Source organism: Pygocentrus nattereri, unplaced genomic scaffold (genome assembly GCF_015220715.1).
Source record: "Pygocentrus nattereri isolate fPygNat1 unplaced genomic scaffold, fPygNat1.pri scaffold_102_arrow_ctg1, whole genome shotgun sequence".
Lineage (NCBI taxonomy): Eukaryota > Metazoa > Chordata > Actinopteri > Characiformes > Serrasalmidae > Pygocentrus > Pygocentrus nattereri.
In genome coordinates this window covers 27522-46598 of record NW_023618284.1, presented here as the reverse complement: position 1 = coordinate 46598, position 19077 = coordinate 27522, and the positions used below count along the sequence as shown (strand labels likewise).

General features: G+C 38.7%; 2 gene segments (V, D, J or C); both read left to right on the top strand.

The window, feature by feature from the left end:
* Nucleotides 1-4813: 4813 nt before the first annotated feature.
* On the top strand, nucleotides 4814-5487 carry LOC119262960. The segment is given in 2 exon segments: nucleotides 4814-4880; nucleotides 4961-5487. Coding segments are annotated over 2 exon segments (444 nt in total).
* Nucleotides 5488-12977: 7490 nt separating this feature from the next.
* LOC108415984 lies at nucleotides 12978-13435 on the top strand. The segment is given in 2 exon segments: nucleotides 12978-13017; nucleotides 13137-13435. Coding segments are annotated over 2 exon segments (339 nt in total).
* The last annotated feature ends 5642 nt before the right edge of the window (nucleotides 13436-19077 follow it).

Here is a 19077-nt window from a genome sequence, read left to right as displayed (position 1 = left end):
GGGCAAGACTCCTAACACCACCTTCGCCTACCTTTGTAAAATGATCAAAATGTAAGTCTGGATAAGAGCGTCAGCCAAATGCCATAAATGTAAATGTTATTTGGTGGCTGAAAAGACCCAGTGCTCTCTCCCACCATCGGGAGCAACTCCTGGCGCCACTCTCTACGCCAATTGAGCATTGTAGCTTATAATTGGTAGACCGCTGCTTGCCATGTTGTTTTGAGACTGTGAAGCGAAGCTGGAATGTCCTCTCCAGGGTGCAAGCCAGGGCAGGGTAGTGTGGAGGACCAGCTGTTGCCGAAGCAGCAAGTCCCCCCTCTCCACAACGCTGGTTGATCCAATGGAGCGGCAGGGCTGGATACAGTTTGGGACCGGTGCTGTCACAAGAGTTGCCAGAGAGAGATTGCATGCAACCACAAACTGCCTATGGGACTCTAGCTCCAGATTTTTCCTCAAGGTTTACACCTGAAGCCTTTACCTAAAAAAGAGGTTTTTGACAGAGTTTTCCTGCTCTGCATGAGGCAGGTGGCACCAGGTTACATGGTTACCGGTGGCAGGCATAGCCTGACCTGACCACTAAGGTCATATAGAGTCTGTCATTTATCTGGTGATGGTTTGCTTACTTTTTTCTTCATTTTAGATGCAGCCATGAAGAAAATCACAAGCTGTAGCTGAGAAAGGAATTCATCAGAGACCCCCACATCTGTTAAGAGCAGAGCATTACTGGGTTGGGGGCTGATGTTCATGCTCTGTCTGCTTCTCTCTCTCCCATTTATGCTCTACATATACACCACTGACAACTTTTTTTATGCACCTGACTTAAACTAGTTAAGCCTGTATGCATACATCACTGCATTGCTGTGGCACAGGAAATGATTTTCATAGGTGACACTGTCACAAACTCAAATGCCTCTTATGTTGTTTATAGTCGCTAAATTAATTCCAACTGAGAAACTACAAAAAGCAAATGCAAGAAATTAATCAACAATGGCAGCAAAAATATATTTTGCACTGAGTGTGCACAGGTGATAGACATAAAGCTACAAGCAACATCACTTACACTTAAATCAGGGTTACAAGTTGTTTATATCTGATGCCTCGATAGAAGGCAATCTTTAAATTCAGTTAAAAGATCAGGATTACACCCAACATATGTTGTAATTTTCTGTTTGCACATTTCTCTCGTATCAGCTAAACTAGCCCAATATGGGTTTGATTCTATGTGGTTCATTCTTTTTTCCCCTTCCTGCCTTCTATCTGGATTTTGCGCATAATTGGAACCATGTCACTGCAGACAGTGTATTAAAAATTGTAGTCCATCTGTTTCTCTGCATAATTTGTTTATCCCTTTACTGAAGTTACTATTTGGATGGTGCATCATTTTCAGCACTGCAGTAACACACTGTGATGCTTGTGTGTGTTACGCTGGTGTGAGTAGATCAGACACAGAAGTGCTGCTGGTGTTTTTAAACAGTGTTCATTCACTGTCCACTCTAGACATTCCTAGTTTGCTTGTCTTTGTAGATGTAAAGGCAGAGACATAAGCTCATCTGTTGATGCACAGTGTTGGTCCTCTAGTCCTTCAACAGTGGTCACAGGATGCTTTTGGCTGGATGTTTTTGGTTGGTGGACTATTTTCAGTCCACCAGCAACACTGAGGTGTTTTAAAAACTCCAGCAGCACTGCTGAGTCTGATACACTTATACCACCATGTCAGTGTCACTACAGTTCTTAAGAATGCTCCAAAACCCAAATAATACTTGCTCTGTGGGGATCCTGACCCAGGGGCGATTCTAGGATCAGCGCTTTAAGGGTGCTGAGACACCCAGTGAGACACCCCACCCTTTTTTTTCATCATATCTTCTATAATTCTATAATGTTATTTAGCTGATGCGCATAGGGACAGTAGTAGTCTAGCACCTTGGCTTTAACAACATATAGGGCTACCATTGGCACAATAGCTCCATCTTCTCTTATTCGAATTCAAACAGTGAACGGTCATTGACTGACGACCTGCAATATAACTTGCTAGATAAAAAATAGCTAACAATAACAAAGAGTGACCTGTGATTCAGATTGTAATGTGTTGGTGCTGAGTGATAAGAAATCCTCGTCTGTGCTGCTGACCACCACACTGTAACTGGCTCTAGTGTGCCTGCATGTGTGTGTGTGCGGATCATAACATTTGCTTATCAAAGCAAATTAATTTAAAAAATAAGAATTTTTAATTTTATTTTAAGGGGTGCTGGGACTCAGTTTAGGGTGGTTTTAAGTGGACCTGATTAAAGAGAAAATGAGCAAGTAGGCCTACAAGGTAGCTGTAAATAATAATGTGGCAAATGAGCGTATATACTCCTTGTATACATATATCTACGTATATCTACATATATCAAAGCACAGTGGTGTTTTACACTTTGTAAAAAGTGTCTGGAAGTGAATATATTGACTATGTTTTGTTAGCTAGGCGTGTTGATATCGCAGTGTACCCAGATGTGAGTTGAGCATTTGGGCTAGAATTGGGCCTAGATTCAAACCAAAGTCTGGACCAATGAAGTTTAAGACAGCTGTGCAGTATTTGGCCTAGATGATACATGGGAGATCCAAGCCTGAATTGTAAGATGTTGATTCACCTTTCAAAATTGAAACAAAATCCAACAGTGATTCAAACTTGAACCACAATGTTGATTCAACTGTGAATAACTTCTAGCTGGGTAGATAAACAGCTCAGTAACACAGGATAACAGAAATTACACTTTTTTGCTTGATGGGTTCAAACATACACAGCCCCAAGGCCCCTGACATTGCATTCCTTTGTAAGTAAAATGAGTTTATTCAGCAATTGTTCTCTGCAGTGTCTGTAGCTTTTACTGTACAAGGACACTCCATCCCAGTTTCAGTTTGAGGTCACTAATAACAATTATGCTTGATTTTGAGAAGCAACATTGTCTTTATATTTCAATTCAAGATCAACATCAATTGAATGAGCTGCTTCATATCTGAGCTTAAGCAAAACACAGCTTTTGCAAGCGAATGCAAACCGTTGCATCGTATTGCAAAACCTTTGCGAGGCAATGCATTTTATTTGCAAGGGAACGCAAAACATTTTGAGGAAACGCAATATAATGCTTTTTTTTGTGGTTACCACTGCCCCTTATGGGCTCCATAAAAACACACAAATGCACAGAGAAAACTAAGCTGATAAGTTTAAACTCACTCTTACTCTGTCTGTGGAAAGCTGACAGTAACGATGTAAAGAGGAGGAGATTAGAACTGAGTGCTGTACAGTTCAGACTGAACAGAGATCAGCACACAGCTTTCAGAAGAGCAGCTGCAGTTCAGCCTTTAAACCTGCCTGTTTCAGTGACCATGTTATGTTTAATAGTGATGTTTATGTTGTCTGTTAAAGGTAAGACTTTGTATTCTTAATACGCTCCAAATCTTTCCATTTTTCTTATAAAAAATAATGCTAGATAGTAATATAATTAAGTTACTCATTCTTTCATTTATTTGAACATAGTCTCTGTTTTCTTGTTCAGGTAACAGAGCTGCAGAACTAATCTCTCCATACACTGCAGCTGTGTTCACCAATGAGGCTGAAAATGCTACACTCTCTTGTAATTACAGCGGTTCTGTTAGCAATCTTTACTGGTATCTCCAGAATTCAGCATCATCTCCTCAGTTCCTCATAGCAGATTATTCACCTTCTGTTACTGGAATATCAATCAAACACAGAAAAGAAGCCACCAGTGTGGATCTGATAATCTCCTCTGCTACAGTATCAGACTCTGCACTCTACTACTGTGCCCTGCAGCCCACAGTGACAGGAAACCCAGCTACATGGTACAAAAACCTGCCAGTGTTTCTCTCAACCTCAGCGTCTTGACTACTGCAATTCAAAATATGTCCAGTAGGTGGCAGCAGTGTATTAATAGTCAGCCTGAAGCCCTGCTTGGATGATGTGTCCTGCTTCGATGGAATTCGACTGATACACATTCACTGAAATGCAGCCTTTTGCTGCTTATGAATCATTTAGAGTCATGAGTCTGTAAGTCGTTGGAAGTTTCATAGGGTTAGTTTATTTGGCCATTTTCCATAATCATGGAAAGCACACCGAGGATGACACACAGACATAGTTGAGCTCCAGTCATAGGCAGGTTGAGTTCAGTCAGTCTTGGTGTAAAGAGTCACTGGCTAGAGTAACTTAGAGTTTACTTCACCTCTGGTTTTCAGCAGGCTGGTTTGCCTGACAGACCACCCCAACAGCTGCAAATGATGAAGTGATTTTACAGGCTGTACTGGATACCACAACAAAAACTCTGACGCCTGACTACTACTACTGCCAAATCCAGCCAGAACTATAATAGAATATGATACGAATTTGAATTTATCATTTTATATATCTATTGTCTATTATTTTAACTATCTGGTTTGCTATTTTTTTTCTTTTTTTTCCCCATAAATTACAGTTTATTAGAAATGGTTAGTGTGTGTGTGTGTGTGTGTGTGTGATATGTAAAAGTAAAAATCTATGTTGTCTTGGTTGTCTAAGTATAATTAACACATGGTGTACTGAGAACAAACTATGGCACAAATATATTATTTTCACTCAGAAAATCTATAAAACGTATAATTTGAAGGCCAAAGAGCTGAATACAACTGTAGTTCTAATCACAGGTTCACAAACACACTGAACGGGGCTGATCCAGCTTTCTCAGTGATAACACGTGGAAACCTCAGAGAGTCAGAAGGTGGAGCTGTGTGATTAAATCATGAAGAAACATTTATAGGACACAGACCTCATTTCTGACTCTTCATCTCACTGTCATTTTCTTTATCCATCATGTTCTTCTGTGCTTTTCTGATTCCTTCAGTGCTGACAGGTAAGAGACCCATGAAACTCCTGTTTTATTCAGTTTAACATCTGAAATTTTACTGAACATTTTATTTTCTTTTTTAACAGGTGTCTCTTCTGAAGACTTGATAACATCTCATGGGTCTGTTAAACATGCCAGAGATGGTGAGAGTGTTACTCTCTCCTGCAACTACAGTGTTTCTCAATATGGCCTGTTTTGGTATCATCAATATTCCAGATCCAAACCAGAATTCCTCCTCTCCACCACTGAATCTGGAGGAACTGTTAAAGCTGATCCAGCTGCACAGTTTTCTGCTACAGTTGATAAAATTCAGAACAGCAAAGTTCTGAACCTGGTGATCTCCTCTGCTGCAGTATCAGACTCTGCACTCTACTACTGTGCCCTGCAGCCCACAGTGACAGGAAACCCAGCTACACTGTATAAAAACACTGTTTGGAATGGAGCTCTGTTCTTACTCATGTTTCTGTGTTTCTGTACAGTGTTGTACTGATTCACTGCTGCATTTCACTCTCAAAAATATCAACCTTGAAATCAGTATTGCTCATATTGTAATGTCACAAACAATAGTTGAGAAAATTTTAAAAGCACAGATGTTTTGGATTATAAAAATCTTTGGTACTGTTCAAAGTAGTGACTGACTTGTGTTCCTCCTGCTTGATATGCACATGAACAAGTTTCTGAAAATAAAATACATGATTCTTTCTGTTAGTGGAACTACTGTTAGAATCATATGACCAAACATGGTGTGGATCCTTTCACTGTATGATCAAAGCGATGTTAGTGTTTTAATCCTACTGTAAGACTCTTGAAGAAGTGCTGAACTATCTCAGTCACCTTTTCAAGATCTTACATTATCTCATGTGTGGATGCAGAAGTTGTATGACTTTGTGATTTGCTTTGGTTTCTATGGTTATTGGTTTCATCAGATTAATTACAATAATACTGAAATCTATGACAGCCACATTATAAACAATAAACAAACAAACAAACAAATACAAAAAACAAATACAAACTTTGGCTAATGACTTTTTAAATATAAACGTGTTTATAAACTAAACGTGCATTCCACTTTATCATTCTTTCATGTGTGTTTGCTAATCAGATCAAATGATCAGACAACTGATATTTTTAGTAAAGAAGGAGAATCTGTTACACTGAAATGCTCTTATGACTCACTGGAACTGACAGTATCCTGAGTATGTAACCAGGGTCTGGTAGCCATACTTCAGATCATTTTTATCTGCTACTTCCAGATCATCCACTGAGCTCACAGTTAAAGACTAATACTTGCAGATACAGCTCTCTACTACTGTGCTCATTTAGTTTAAACTCAGTGATACAAAGTCTCTGAGAATACAAGGAAATCGCAGTAAAATGAATGTATCTGTTATTATCTGACATGACTGCAGGTGGTAAAACTTGCAAAAAAAATTTAATATGCACAACACAAAGGTTTTTTTATGCTCTAGTAAAAGTTATGCTCAAAAGTTTGCCTAACCCTGGTTAAAGTACACGTTTTCTTGATTTTCTAAGTGACAATAAGTCAACATATCTTCTACAGACACCCAATATCTGTACAATTTAATGCACAGTTACCATTTATTTACTGAATTTAACATAGAAGAAAATGAAACATGAAATGAGGAGTGTAGAAAAGTTATGGCAAATTTGATATATTATGTTTCATTTTTTCCAATATGTTAAATTCATCAAGTATATGTAAACTGTGCTTTAATTTGCAGAGAAAAAATGCAACTGTTTTGTTAGTTAATCATTACCATGTATAACCATTTCGGGAAAATATATCTCAAAGTCAAGTCAGTCTGACCTCTGAAGTGCACCAGGCACCTCATCAGAAGGCATGAATGGCCGTTAGAAGCTGAAGAATTATCAGTGAAGAACAGTGTCGATGAGTGTAAAGTGTGTTTTTCTTTTCTAATCAATTTCAACAATAAAGGTCCAATTTCAGAACTCAGAACAGAAGATGACACCACTTTGTCACAATTCACATGTTCACATGGGTGTGATGTCATAATGCTAGACTTTGTTGTTTAAACGCTGCCATATTCTTGTTTGGACTAGTCTAAAAAAAACAAAACAAAAAAAAGGAAGAGCAACATTGCTGTTTATTTACACTAGAATTACTATGATTACATATAAGGGCAAGACATGAGTCTTTGATTTCTTCATCTGCGTATATTTGGTTAAATATACAAGAGATATTTTAATATAATTGACATACTTTGCAGTTACTGAAAAAAGCAAACTTCAGCACCTTCAGCATATAGCACATGTACTCAGAGAATGGATGAAGGGTGAAATGACAAGACTGGTGACTCATTTAGCTGCTCCTTGGTAATATTGTATCAGAATAGCTGATTTTGTGGGAAAAACCCTAAATAACCTGTGACAATGTATTTTATATCAATACATTAATACATGTAAAAGGCTACACAGCCTCATTGAAAACAGGATTACCAGCTTACAGAAAACATTGTTATTCAGTATTGAATATGATTATGCTCAGATGTGTTGTAAAATGACATGAACAAAATGATGGACTAGACACAATAGTTTGTTATAAATGTTTAAGATGACGTACGCAGTAGAGGAGAGTTTGGGTAAAATCTAATATAAGATAATATGTCCAACTTACTTAAAGTCAACTGTCAAGTAGAGACAGATGTTTCCTAAGAGACACATTTTAAACCATATTTTTGTAGAATGAAAATAGTTTTTTTTTACATCTTTTTTCAGTTTCACTGATATTTGCTATATTGTTATAAAAAAATACATGTCAGACATCATAAAACTGGATTAACTGTGTGAGTTAATTGTGAGTATAACTCATTGCTTTGCTTAAATGTATTAAAAAATGTAATGTAAAAAGTTGCCTGCACTCTCCTGTACACAGCAGACTGTACTGCATTCTGATTGGCTAACAAAAATGGCAGGATGGAGTAGTTGAAGGTAAAACAGAATGCTACAGTGCAGCTTCCAGGAAAGGAAAGTAGAGCACAATGTTTCTCTGTTCACTACTGCTTTTTACAGCACTCACAGGTAGGATTTTAGCTTCATTTATTCAACATGTCTTCTTTAAGCATTATATTTGTTTGTCAAATGTTCTTTAGTTGTATTCATGGAAGTAAGATTCCAATTGTTTTCAAATTTTTAATTGTTGAATCAATGTGAAAAAATTTTTCAGGTTCCAGCAAACAAGACAGTGTTACTCCTACATCTTCTGCTGTGAGTGGTAAAGAGAAGCAAACTGTTAGACTCTCCTGTAATTATGACTATAAAGTGTCTATGAACAATCTACAGTGGTATCGCCAGAATACCGGTGCAGCACCTGAGTTCCTTGTTCTAGTGATGGAATCAGGCCAAAATCAGACAGCAGATTCTTCTCATCCTCGTTTATCTACTGAAGTTCAGAAGAACGTAAAGCGTCTGGATCTGATAATCTCCTCTGCTGCAGTATCAGACTCTGCACTCTACTACTGTGCCCTGCAGCCCACAGTGACAGGAAATCCAGCTACACTGTACAAAAACCTGTGTAGATGTTGCAGCTCAACTCAGATTATATATAGTCTACAGACTGTGTGGCTACAATGATAAAACCTTTGGATGCTTTACAACAGAAGAAGAAGACTCTTAGCACATGCTGCTGTTTATCAAACAATTTATCCCCAGTGAAAACAAGACTGTATACAGAAAATGTGGACATAAGCCAACTACCACAAGGTTGCAGCGCTACAATGTCTCTTCATCTCAATTCCTCTCCAAAAAACTTCAGCATTCCTCAGTGTCAGAATGAAAACATTCCTGAAGAGGGAAAATGATTGTGGTCCTTATTTATACGGGAAACAATGTCAAATTAAATTATTTACTTTCTTGGTAAGTTTCTTGTTAAGACCTGATCATCATAATCATCCAACAATGTTGCTATAAATCAGTACTGAACAGATTCAGTGTTGGTTTTAATAAATCTGATTTTAACAGAGACAGACATAAACCACATTATCATTCTTCAACAAGCTTATTGATCCAGAACCTGTATGTCTCTGTAGTGTAATACTCTGCTGTGAACTCTGCCGCTAACAAACTTTAAACTCTGAAACTTTTTTTGTCTATAGGTGAGATTCTAATATGATGTGAAGGGACTTTCTAACTGATATTACTGAGAAGAAGAGTTTTAGTATTATTTAATCACACGTTTACTAAAGATCTTGAAAGAAACAAATGAAGCAAATGAATTGAGTTTGAATTAAATACATTATTCTGTTTTTTAGTCTTCATCACTGTCTCATCATTATGACTTCTTCATTTTTAATATGACGATGAATCAGGATGACTTCTTTTAGGCAGTGAAACACTATCATATAGTACAATATTGACTCTGTCTATAGTTTATATACACATTGTGCTGATCAAACACAAGAGGGCAGCAGTGATGTAAGCATGATGTGAGCACAGCTGAGAATCTGCTCAGAGGCTGAGCTTCTGTTTATTTCAGTTCAGATAAGAAACAATAGCAGAGAATTTAAAAGTAAAAATGCTGAGACTGTTCTTAACAATGGACCATCTGGTGAAAATAGCAGTGCTGTCAGGTGCACTATATTCTGGTACGAGGCTGTTATTTATAATAAATTACATCAAAAAATTAATATGCACTACTTTTAAAGTCTTTCTTTTGCTGTTGTTATTATTTCTTTTTTTTCAGTCTGCAGGGGACGAGACTCTGTAAAACAATCTACAGAATTAATCTCTGCCAATGAAGGAGATGCAGCAGTTTTACGCTGCAAGTACAGCACTGTTGATCAGTCACTGTATCTCTTATGGTACAAACAACAGAGTAAAGCATCTCCTCAGTTTGTTCTGATGAATTGAACTTTTGGACAAGGACACAGTGGACTGGAGTTTAAAGACAGATTTAGTGCATATTTAGATTCCAATTCCAGTTTAGTTCCACTGACAATCCAGAACCTGCACATTTCTGACTCTACTGTGTATCACTGTGCTTTGATGTCCACTGTGATGACAACACGTGCATCCCTCATACAAAACCATCAGATGGAAGTCAGTGAGTCTGTTACCTGCAGTCACTATTTATATATAGTCAGATTGGAAAAGTGATTGTTTCTTTTTTTAACTTCAAGAAAAAATCTTTATTTACAACAGCGACCATTTCAACAATGCATTGTCGCAATTTTTCATATGTGTATAAGCCAGTCAAGAAATCTTAAATATGTCATATTTATTTGTGTTTATAGGTGTTTTAAGAACACAGCCTTCTTGCACTTAAAGCTGTGTTCATGGAGAAACATCATTCTCTAATATAAAATACATTGCCTTTGTGAATAACACTGGAATTGCTCTGTATTGTTATGGTGGTTCAGTTCATAGTCACAGATGCTGCTGAGTGAAGATCTGTGCTGTTATATTGCAAAACAAGCACTTCCTGACTTACTTCCTCATCTGAGTTCAGCTCATAAATCACCACTATTACACAGACAGACCTCACACAGCTCTGTTCCAAAATGCCTCAACTACACAACTTACTGCACATGAGGAGATTCATACCACTGATTATCACTGTAGCATCAGGTAATGAACGGCTAATGAATGTCCATGTATTTCAGTGACTCTGCCTTTTAAAAACTTTAGCATGAAACACTTATTCTTTTTTCTTAATTCAGGTGTATTTGGAGATAAAATTGGACCGAGGGAGGAAGATGGCAGCATTATCAGTAAAGAAACAGACAACGTTACTCTGAAATGTTCTTATGAGTCAACCAGCAGTGATATTTTGCTTTACTGGTTCAGACAGCGCTTTAACAGAGCACCACAGTATTTACTGTATAGAGGCGCAAAATCATATAGCAGCTACAAGAGCACTCCAGCTGACACTCGACTCGAGGCAACAACAACTGATACATCTACTGAACTTATTATCAGTGGCCTAAAGCTCACAGACTCTGCACTCTACTACTGTGCTCTTACAGTAGACCCAGTGATACAAAGTCCCTGAGAGGCTGTACAAAAACTCAAAGACGTATAAGAAGCTCCTCAAACCACAGAAGATCAAAGTTATTTCTTTATCACACTTTGTCATCAGTGAAGAACAATCACAGATAAAGTTTGTGGTAGCACCTGCAGCTGGGAAAAAGAAAAGAAAGAAGAATACTTGAGTGTTTAAGAATCAGTACAACCTAGTCACACTAAATTAAAAAATGCAGCCACAAAGAATTACATTTACAATAAAAAAATAACCTCATATTAAACTCACCTCAGTAGTTACAGCCTTGCTCATTGCAGTAGATTGATTTACTTTAAGTCTGGGTCCTTCACTTACCAGCAGAGTGAGCTGACTGCATTCTGTATGACCTGATTATTCAGACCTCACATTGAGGCTGTTTGTCACTGAAATTGAGCATCAGCTCTGGGTCAGCTGTGTCCATCCTGCTAAAGCACTCTGAGAACATTTCCATCCAGGCTGATCCCAGTGTTAGGCTGTTTGTCTGAATGGCTCCTTAAGACTGATATGATCAACACTTGGAATATTTCAGATCATTGGGGTCCAGTCAGGAGGAAATTGATTTTGCATGTGTTGATCTGAGAGATTCAAACAGAGCAAGAACAAAACTGATAGCTGTCCCACATGGGCAGTCGTGAGCTGGAGGTTAGGGAGCCAGCCCTGTGACCGGAAGGTTGCCGGTTTGATCCCCTTGGCTGACAACCCATGACTGAAGTACCCTTGAGCAAGGCACCTAACCCTCAATTGCTCCCTGGGTACTGGTGGATAGAGCTGCCCACTGCTCCAGGCAAGTGTTCACTGGCTCCTAGTGTGTGTGTTTGCTAGTGTACATGTATGTGGGTGTTTCACTGCATGGATGGATAAAATGCAGAGGTCTAATTTCACAGTGTGCAAACACAGTGACAAATGATTCTATCTTCTATATCATGATCACAACATTATGTAACGCGGAGCGATGAGGTGGACGCATGTGCGGAGGTAAGCGACTTTCATTAAGGGCAAATCCAGGGTCATAGTCGAGACAGTCCAGGTTCATGTAGCCAACACGGACAGATTGGGGGACAGACATGACATAAACCGGAATAACCAGCAAACAGAGACCGAGACATCAAACAAAGACCAATACAAAGACCGGCAAACACAAGGGGCAAACACAGGGCTTAAATACACGGGACAATGAGGGACAGGTGAACACAATCAAGGGCGGAGTTACAAAATGAAAACAAATGCACATGGAGTGGGAGGAGCCAATCGTGACACATTAATTACAAGTAGTACTATTTTTCTGTATACTTCTCAGTAAGAGCCAAGCATACTTCAGTAAAACTTTGTTCAGTATGTCTCTGTTATGAACATAAAAAGTAATCTGAAAGTATTTTCACGAATTTGATTAAAAGAAATTTAGTAATAGCACATGAATGAATGTATTTTGCTACCTCCCAGGTGTCCAGTAAAGCACCAGCACTGCCACATCTCTCCTGATGTTCTACCCACTGCAATTGATTGACAGCAGTGCCTCACTAACAGTAAAATCCAATTGTAAACAGGCTTGCAAACAGATTTGAGCTGTGGCAGAGTGATTAAGCATATCAGCTTGTAACAATGGGGAGGGATGTTGAGGTGGACGCATGTGCAGAGACAAGCAAGATTTATTATGGGCAAACCCAAAATCAGGGTCAAGACAGCCCAGGTTTAATGAGCCAACACGGAGAAATGGAGGGAAAGACATAACGAGATCAACAGAAATCCAAATGCTTCACACCAAACAAATATCAAACAAAGACCAACACAGACCAGGGCAAACACAGGGCTTGTATAACAGCCAGACGAGGGACAGGTGGGAAACAGGTGGTAACAATCAGGGGAGGAGTCAGACAACAAGGGGGTTGGACTGAAACAAAACAAAGGCACGTGGAAGATCAAAAGGTAAACAAAAAGCACATGGGGGAGTGGGAGGAGCCAAGCATGACACAGCTGTATTATGGGTGGAGCTGCATATCTCAGCAGAGAGCTACACTAATCCCATTCAGCTCTGACTCTGCTCTCAGTCACTTCACATCTCTATCAACATGCTGCTCTCCATCCTTTCTCTCCTAGCACTGCTTGTAGGTAAGACAGTTTTAGTGACATATATATCCTAACCATTGTGAAAAATAACAAGAAATCTGAAGAAAATGGAACATCATAATTTAATGTTTTATCTTCTTCAATTACGTTTCTATTTCCAGGAGACTCATCAGCACAGACAATTCAGCCACTTGCAGGGGAACTGCATGTTTCAGAGGGTGATAATGTTACTCTCTCCTGCAACTACAGTACCACTAATTTTGGTGATGCTATTCAGTGGTATCGTCAGTTTCCCAAATCCAGACCAGAGTTTCTTTTGTACATTTACATACAAGGGACTAAGAGTGATCCTCTTCCTCCTCGCATGTCTGCTGAAATGGATAAAGACAACAAGCGTGTGGATCTGTTGATCTCCTCTGCTGCAATATCAGACTATGCACTCTACTACTGTGCCCTGTAGCCCACAGTGACAGGAAACCCAGCTACACGGTACAAAAACGTCTTATTATAGCAACGGCTAAAACTTTTTTTCATTATTGTAATGAACATTTACAGCCCTACATGGCCATTGTAGCTACACACAAGCTTAAGATCACCTAGCACAATGCAAAGCGCTGGCTGGAGTGGTGTAAAAAGCACACTGCCACAGGTCTCTAGAGCAGTGGAATTGAGTTCTCTGGGGTAATGAATCACACACATTGTGCCCCTGTACACAAAACGAGGTTCATAACACATGGTTTGATGAATTTGGTGTGGAGGAACACCAGTGGCCTGCACAGAGCCCTGCCCACTGAACACATTTAGGATTAATTGAAATGGTGATTGTGAGCCAGGTCTTCTGTGCCTGACCTTCCACATACTCTTTTGACTGTAAGGGCACAAATTCCCATAGACACACTTAAAAATATTTACTGTGAAAGACATCCTTTAATATTCTTGTGATTTTTCCATCTGCAGGGGACAAGATTCTGCTGTAGGAATACTGATGGCCCCTGAAGGACATGCAGAAGGTTTAAATTGCAAGTACAACATTGTTGATTAGTCACCCCAACAAAGAAATCTCCTCAGTTTCTTCTACTTAACATTATATGCAAGGACATATTAAAGTAGACAATTTAGAAGCTGCATGTTTCTGACCCTACTGTGCTCTGATGTCCACTGTGGCAACAACATATCCCTCATACAAAAACCTCAGGTGTATATCAGAGTCTGTTGGCTACAGTGGTTATTACTATCTACAGTATTACTATCAGTATTATTATAATTACTAACAATAATGAACATTTAAATAATCATTGTTCTTTATTAAAGTGCATTCATGTACAATCTATGCAACCATAAAGTAATAATATATTTGTCTGTAAAGGTGTCTTAATATGCTTTTGGAGAGGCTTCATGCTTTCATGTAATTACAGCGTCTTTGTGAATAACACAATTTGTTTTGCATTGTTCTGGTGGTTCAGTTCTTAGTCTTGAGTGAAGCTTTGTGCTGTTATGGAGCTACAGAAGGACTTCCTGACTTCCTCCCTCATGTGAAGAGTTCAGCACATAAATCACCACTCTTATATATAATTTCATAAATCACCAAATAGGAAAAATGTCCATTGTAAACTACCTTGGCAGAGCTCTGAGCCTTACCCAGTTCATAAGATTTATTTACCTGAAGTCCGTGTTCTTCACTTACAGCCAGGAGCTTGAGCTGACTGCATTCTGTGTGCTGAGACTATCCAGCACTCACACTGAGGCTGTGCATCAGTTGAGTTACCTGCCCAGTTAAGCCGTGTTCATTCTGAAAAATGAGGAATTTGAGGAAGTCAGGAGGAATTTGAATTGCATGTGATGATCTGTGAGACTCAAGCAGAGCAGTGATAAAACTAATGACTGACACCTCCACAAGGAGGAAATGCCAGTGGTACATGACACAACAGTCTTCTCAATAATTACCTTGAAAAATGAATATTATGAGGTAACTTTGGATAAAACAGTCTGGACTGAAATGCCTTTATTATACATAACGGGCTGATAGGTTCTGTCAAGCACCACATGCGCTGGCTTCTAAAGTTTCTGCTTTTCATAAAATGATGGCAGGGATCATTTGAAGACATCATTCCCTGGAGTGACTCACTGGAAAAGCAAAATATAATTTCAAAATTTAATAATTTTATGTGGTCACTCTTATTCTAAGATGTGGTGAACAGTTAAAATCAGGAAGATCATCAGTGACTCTATAAATATAACAGCTGTTCTATACTGAACCAGTAACTCAGTTCATAGTTACTTACGCACAGAGCAGCCTGTCACATGCTGTGATGCTTCAATACAGGCACTTCCTGGGTGGGTTTCCAAGAGTCTAATATTCTCATGTAAACGACTAAACATAGAGACCACTGTCATACACAGAGACCACTTTCATACACCGAGACCACTTTCATACACAGAGACCACTGTGTTCCAAAATGACTGTAATCATACTGCACATGGAGAGATACATAACACTTTATTTCTTTGTCTCATCAGGTAAACTAATAATTTATGTACATGTAGATGCAGTTACTTTAAATGTGATATTAAATATATTGTTTAATACTAATTTTTTCTACCAATTTTCTTTTCTTAATTCAGGTGTTTTTGCAGACACAATTGGTCCGAAGGAAGAAGATACCAAACTTGTCAAAAAGGAAACAGATGCTGTTACTCTGAAATGCTCATATGAGTCAAGCAGTAATTTTATTTGGCTTTACTGGTACAGGCAGCGTGTTAATGAAGCTCCAGATTATTTACTGTTTAAAGGAGCAAAATCATACAGTAGTAGCCAGAGCACCCCCACTGACCCTCGACTTGAAGCAAAAACAACTGATACATCAACTGGACTTACTATCAGTGGCCTAAAGCTCACAGACTCTGCGCTCTACTACTGTGCTCTTAGAGTAGACCCAGTGATACAAAGTCCCTGAGAGGCTGTACAAAAACTTATTTCCTCACTACACCATGACATCAGTGAACCACAAACCCAGATAAAGACACCACTAACACCTGCTGCTGGAACAACTAGAAAACATAAGTAAAATGTTGTAAAACACGACAACAACATGTTCAACTCTCAAAACAAATGTATGATCTAAAGTCATTCCTTTTATATTACTTTCAGTCTAAAACATGTATGACTGCAAACACGCATATATGTGTAAATGATCAACAGTCAAACTGTTTGTATGTGCCTTTATTTATTTATTACTTTTAATGGTATGAACAGTTATTTCTCTGTGGCCTTTACACACATTCAGTATCAGCTCTGTATACAAATAACTGTTAATAAGTAGTTGCATTCTGTTTTTTTAATTACATTTTGCAGTGTCACCAACTTTTTAGATTTTTTTTTTTTTTTTTTTTTATGCTTTGATCTTCCACAAAGACAGAAAGCTCAGTGGAGCAGCTCCCCAGAGCAGGAGTTTCCTGTTGTAGTTTCTCATAACTGCACTCACTTCAGAGAGATTCACACTAACACACAGATCAGCATTAGAACACTGAGAGCTTAAACACACTACTGACTCCATCTGATCATATTCACAATGAAGAGAAACTTCCTCATCATCCTCATCATCACATCAGGTACTCACTGTGAAGATGTGCTCAGAAATATTTAGATAATGACAATTTCCTAAAATTTTAAATATTATTTTAATACTTCTTTTTCTTTCAGGTGTGTTGGGTGCTAATCAAATTGGACCATCAGAAGATCAGAAGACTGATGTTTTTATTAAGGAGGGAGAACCTGTTACATTAAAATGCTCTTTTGAGACAAGTAATCAACACATTATGCTGTACTGGTACAGACAGTCTCCTAACAGAGCGCTACAATATGTATCATATAAAGGTGCTCGACAACAAAGTTCTTATGCAGACACTTCAGATGATAGATTTTCATCTACTGCATCCAGTTCATCTACTGAGCTCAGAGTTAGAGAGCTAAGACTGGTAGATTCAGCTCTGCACTACTGTGCTCTTAGAGATTTTGGAGCCCAGTGAAACAAAGTCATTGAGATGCTTTACAAAAACTTAATTAAACTACAAAAACTTAAACTTAAACTCAAACTTAAATTACAAAAATAATTAAACAGAAAAACTGCTTCTGCTACTGAAGAAACACAGTAATACCAAACATGCTTAATGATATTTTATTTTATAAGATAAATGTTGAAATGTGTTAATATAACAATTAAAATGAATATTAAGTTATTTTACTATCTTGTAACAGATGCCTTTGTCTCAGTGGTTCATAACTACACTGATCCCACTCAGCTTCCAGTTCACGCTTCCAGTCTGTTTCTTTTTTTTTCAGAGAAAATATCAGCTCATACAGAGGACAGCAGAAAAGCACATCTCACTGAAGGATGATGTTACTGTTTCCTGCACTTACAGAGCCACAGAAGATGAATTTTAATTAAATGTTCCTATAATGAACTGTATTCTGTCTGTTTACCGGTCGATCTACATCCCAACCCTCACCTATAGTCATGAGCTGTGGGTAATGACCGAAAGTATGAGATTGAGAATACAAGCGGCGGAAATGAGCTTTCTTCGTCGGGTGGTGGGCTACACGTTATGTAATAGAGGAGCCGCTACTCCTCCACATTGAGAGGAGCCAGCTGAGGTGGCTCGGGCATCTGATCCGGATGCCCCCTGGACACCTCCCAGTGGGGGTGTTCCAGGCACGGCCTACCGGGACAAGACCCCGGGGTCGTCCTAGGACCCGCTGGAGGGATTATATCTCCAAGTTGGCCATAAACCATTGTCTATTGTGAGGCACTGTGTATCAACATGTGAGTTAAAAGAGCACTGTGTCTAAAGGAGATCTTGTGACAATAAAATCTCTTATTACCACATGAATTCCTGACAAAGTCGATGTTGAAGAAAGCCTTTATTATCTCGATCTTCATTCATTACTACATGCATTCGTCACAGTAATTTAATCTTTAATCTTGTGGTTGTTAATACACTGTGTGCACAATTATTAGGCAAGTCTTATTTTTGAGGATTATTTTTATTAATGACCAGCTACAGTGCTCTCGGTTAATCCAAAATGTTAATAAACCTCAAACATGAATGTTTAAGACAGTAAAAGTGAAGTTTTGGCTTTCTTAGGAGAATATCTATATGTGCACATTTATTGGGCAACTATAATGGTGCAGAATTATTACGCAGCTAAATGAAAAACACACATTTTCCCATCTCACTTTTTTATTGTCATCTGTTCAAGTGAGAATTATAAACAAACAACTCAAAGCTTTCCAATGAACATTTCTGAGAAATAATAAAAACTAGTGACCAATATAGCCCCCCCTTCTTTTCAATAACAGTGAACAGCCTTCCATTCATGGAGTCTGTCAGTTTCTTGATCTGTTGACGATCAACTTTTTGTGTAGCAGCAACCACAGCTTCCCAGACCCTGTTCAGAGAGGTGTACTGTTTTCCTTCACTGTAAATCTCCCGTTTAAGAATTGCCCACAAGTTCTCAATTGGGTTCAGGTCAGGTGAGGAAGGGGGCCATGTCATAAGTTTTTCATCTTTAATGCCTTTACTGGCTAGCCATGCAGAGGAGTACTTGGATGCATCATCGTCATTCTTCGTCATTCAAAAAGAAAGATGCAGATTCTTCCTGTACCACTGCTTGAAGAAAGTGTCTTCTAGAAACTGGCAGTAGGCTTGGGAGTTGCTTTTGAGCCCATCTTCAACCCGAAAAGGTCCAACCAGCTCATCTTTAATAATACCAGCCCATACCAGTACCCCACCTCCACCTTGCTGGCGTCTGACTCGAAGTAGAGCTCTGTCCCGTTACTGATTCAGCCACAGGCCCGTCCATCTGGTCCATAAAGAGTCACTCTTATTTAATCAGTCCATAAAACCTTTGAAAAATCTGTCTTCAGATTCTTCTTGGACCAGTCTAGACACTTCAGCTTATGTGTCCTGTTCAGTGGTGGTCAGGTTTCAGCCTTCCTTACCTTGGCCATGTCTCTGAGCGCTGAACATCTTGTACTTCTTGATACTCCAGGTAGGTTGCAGTTCTGGAATATGACAGAAGATAATGGGTTCCTGGTAGCTTCA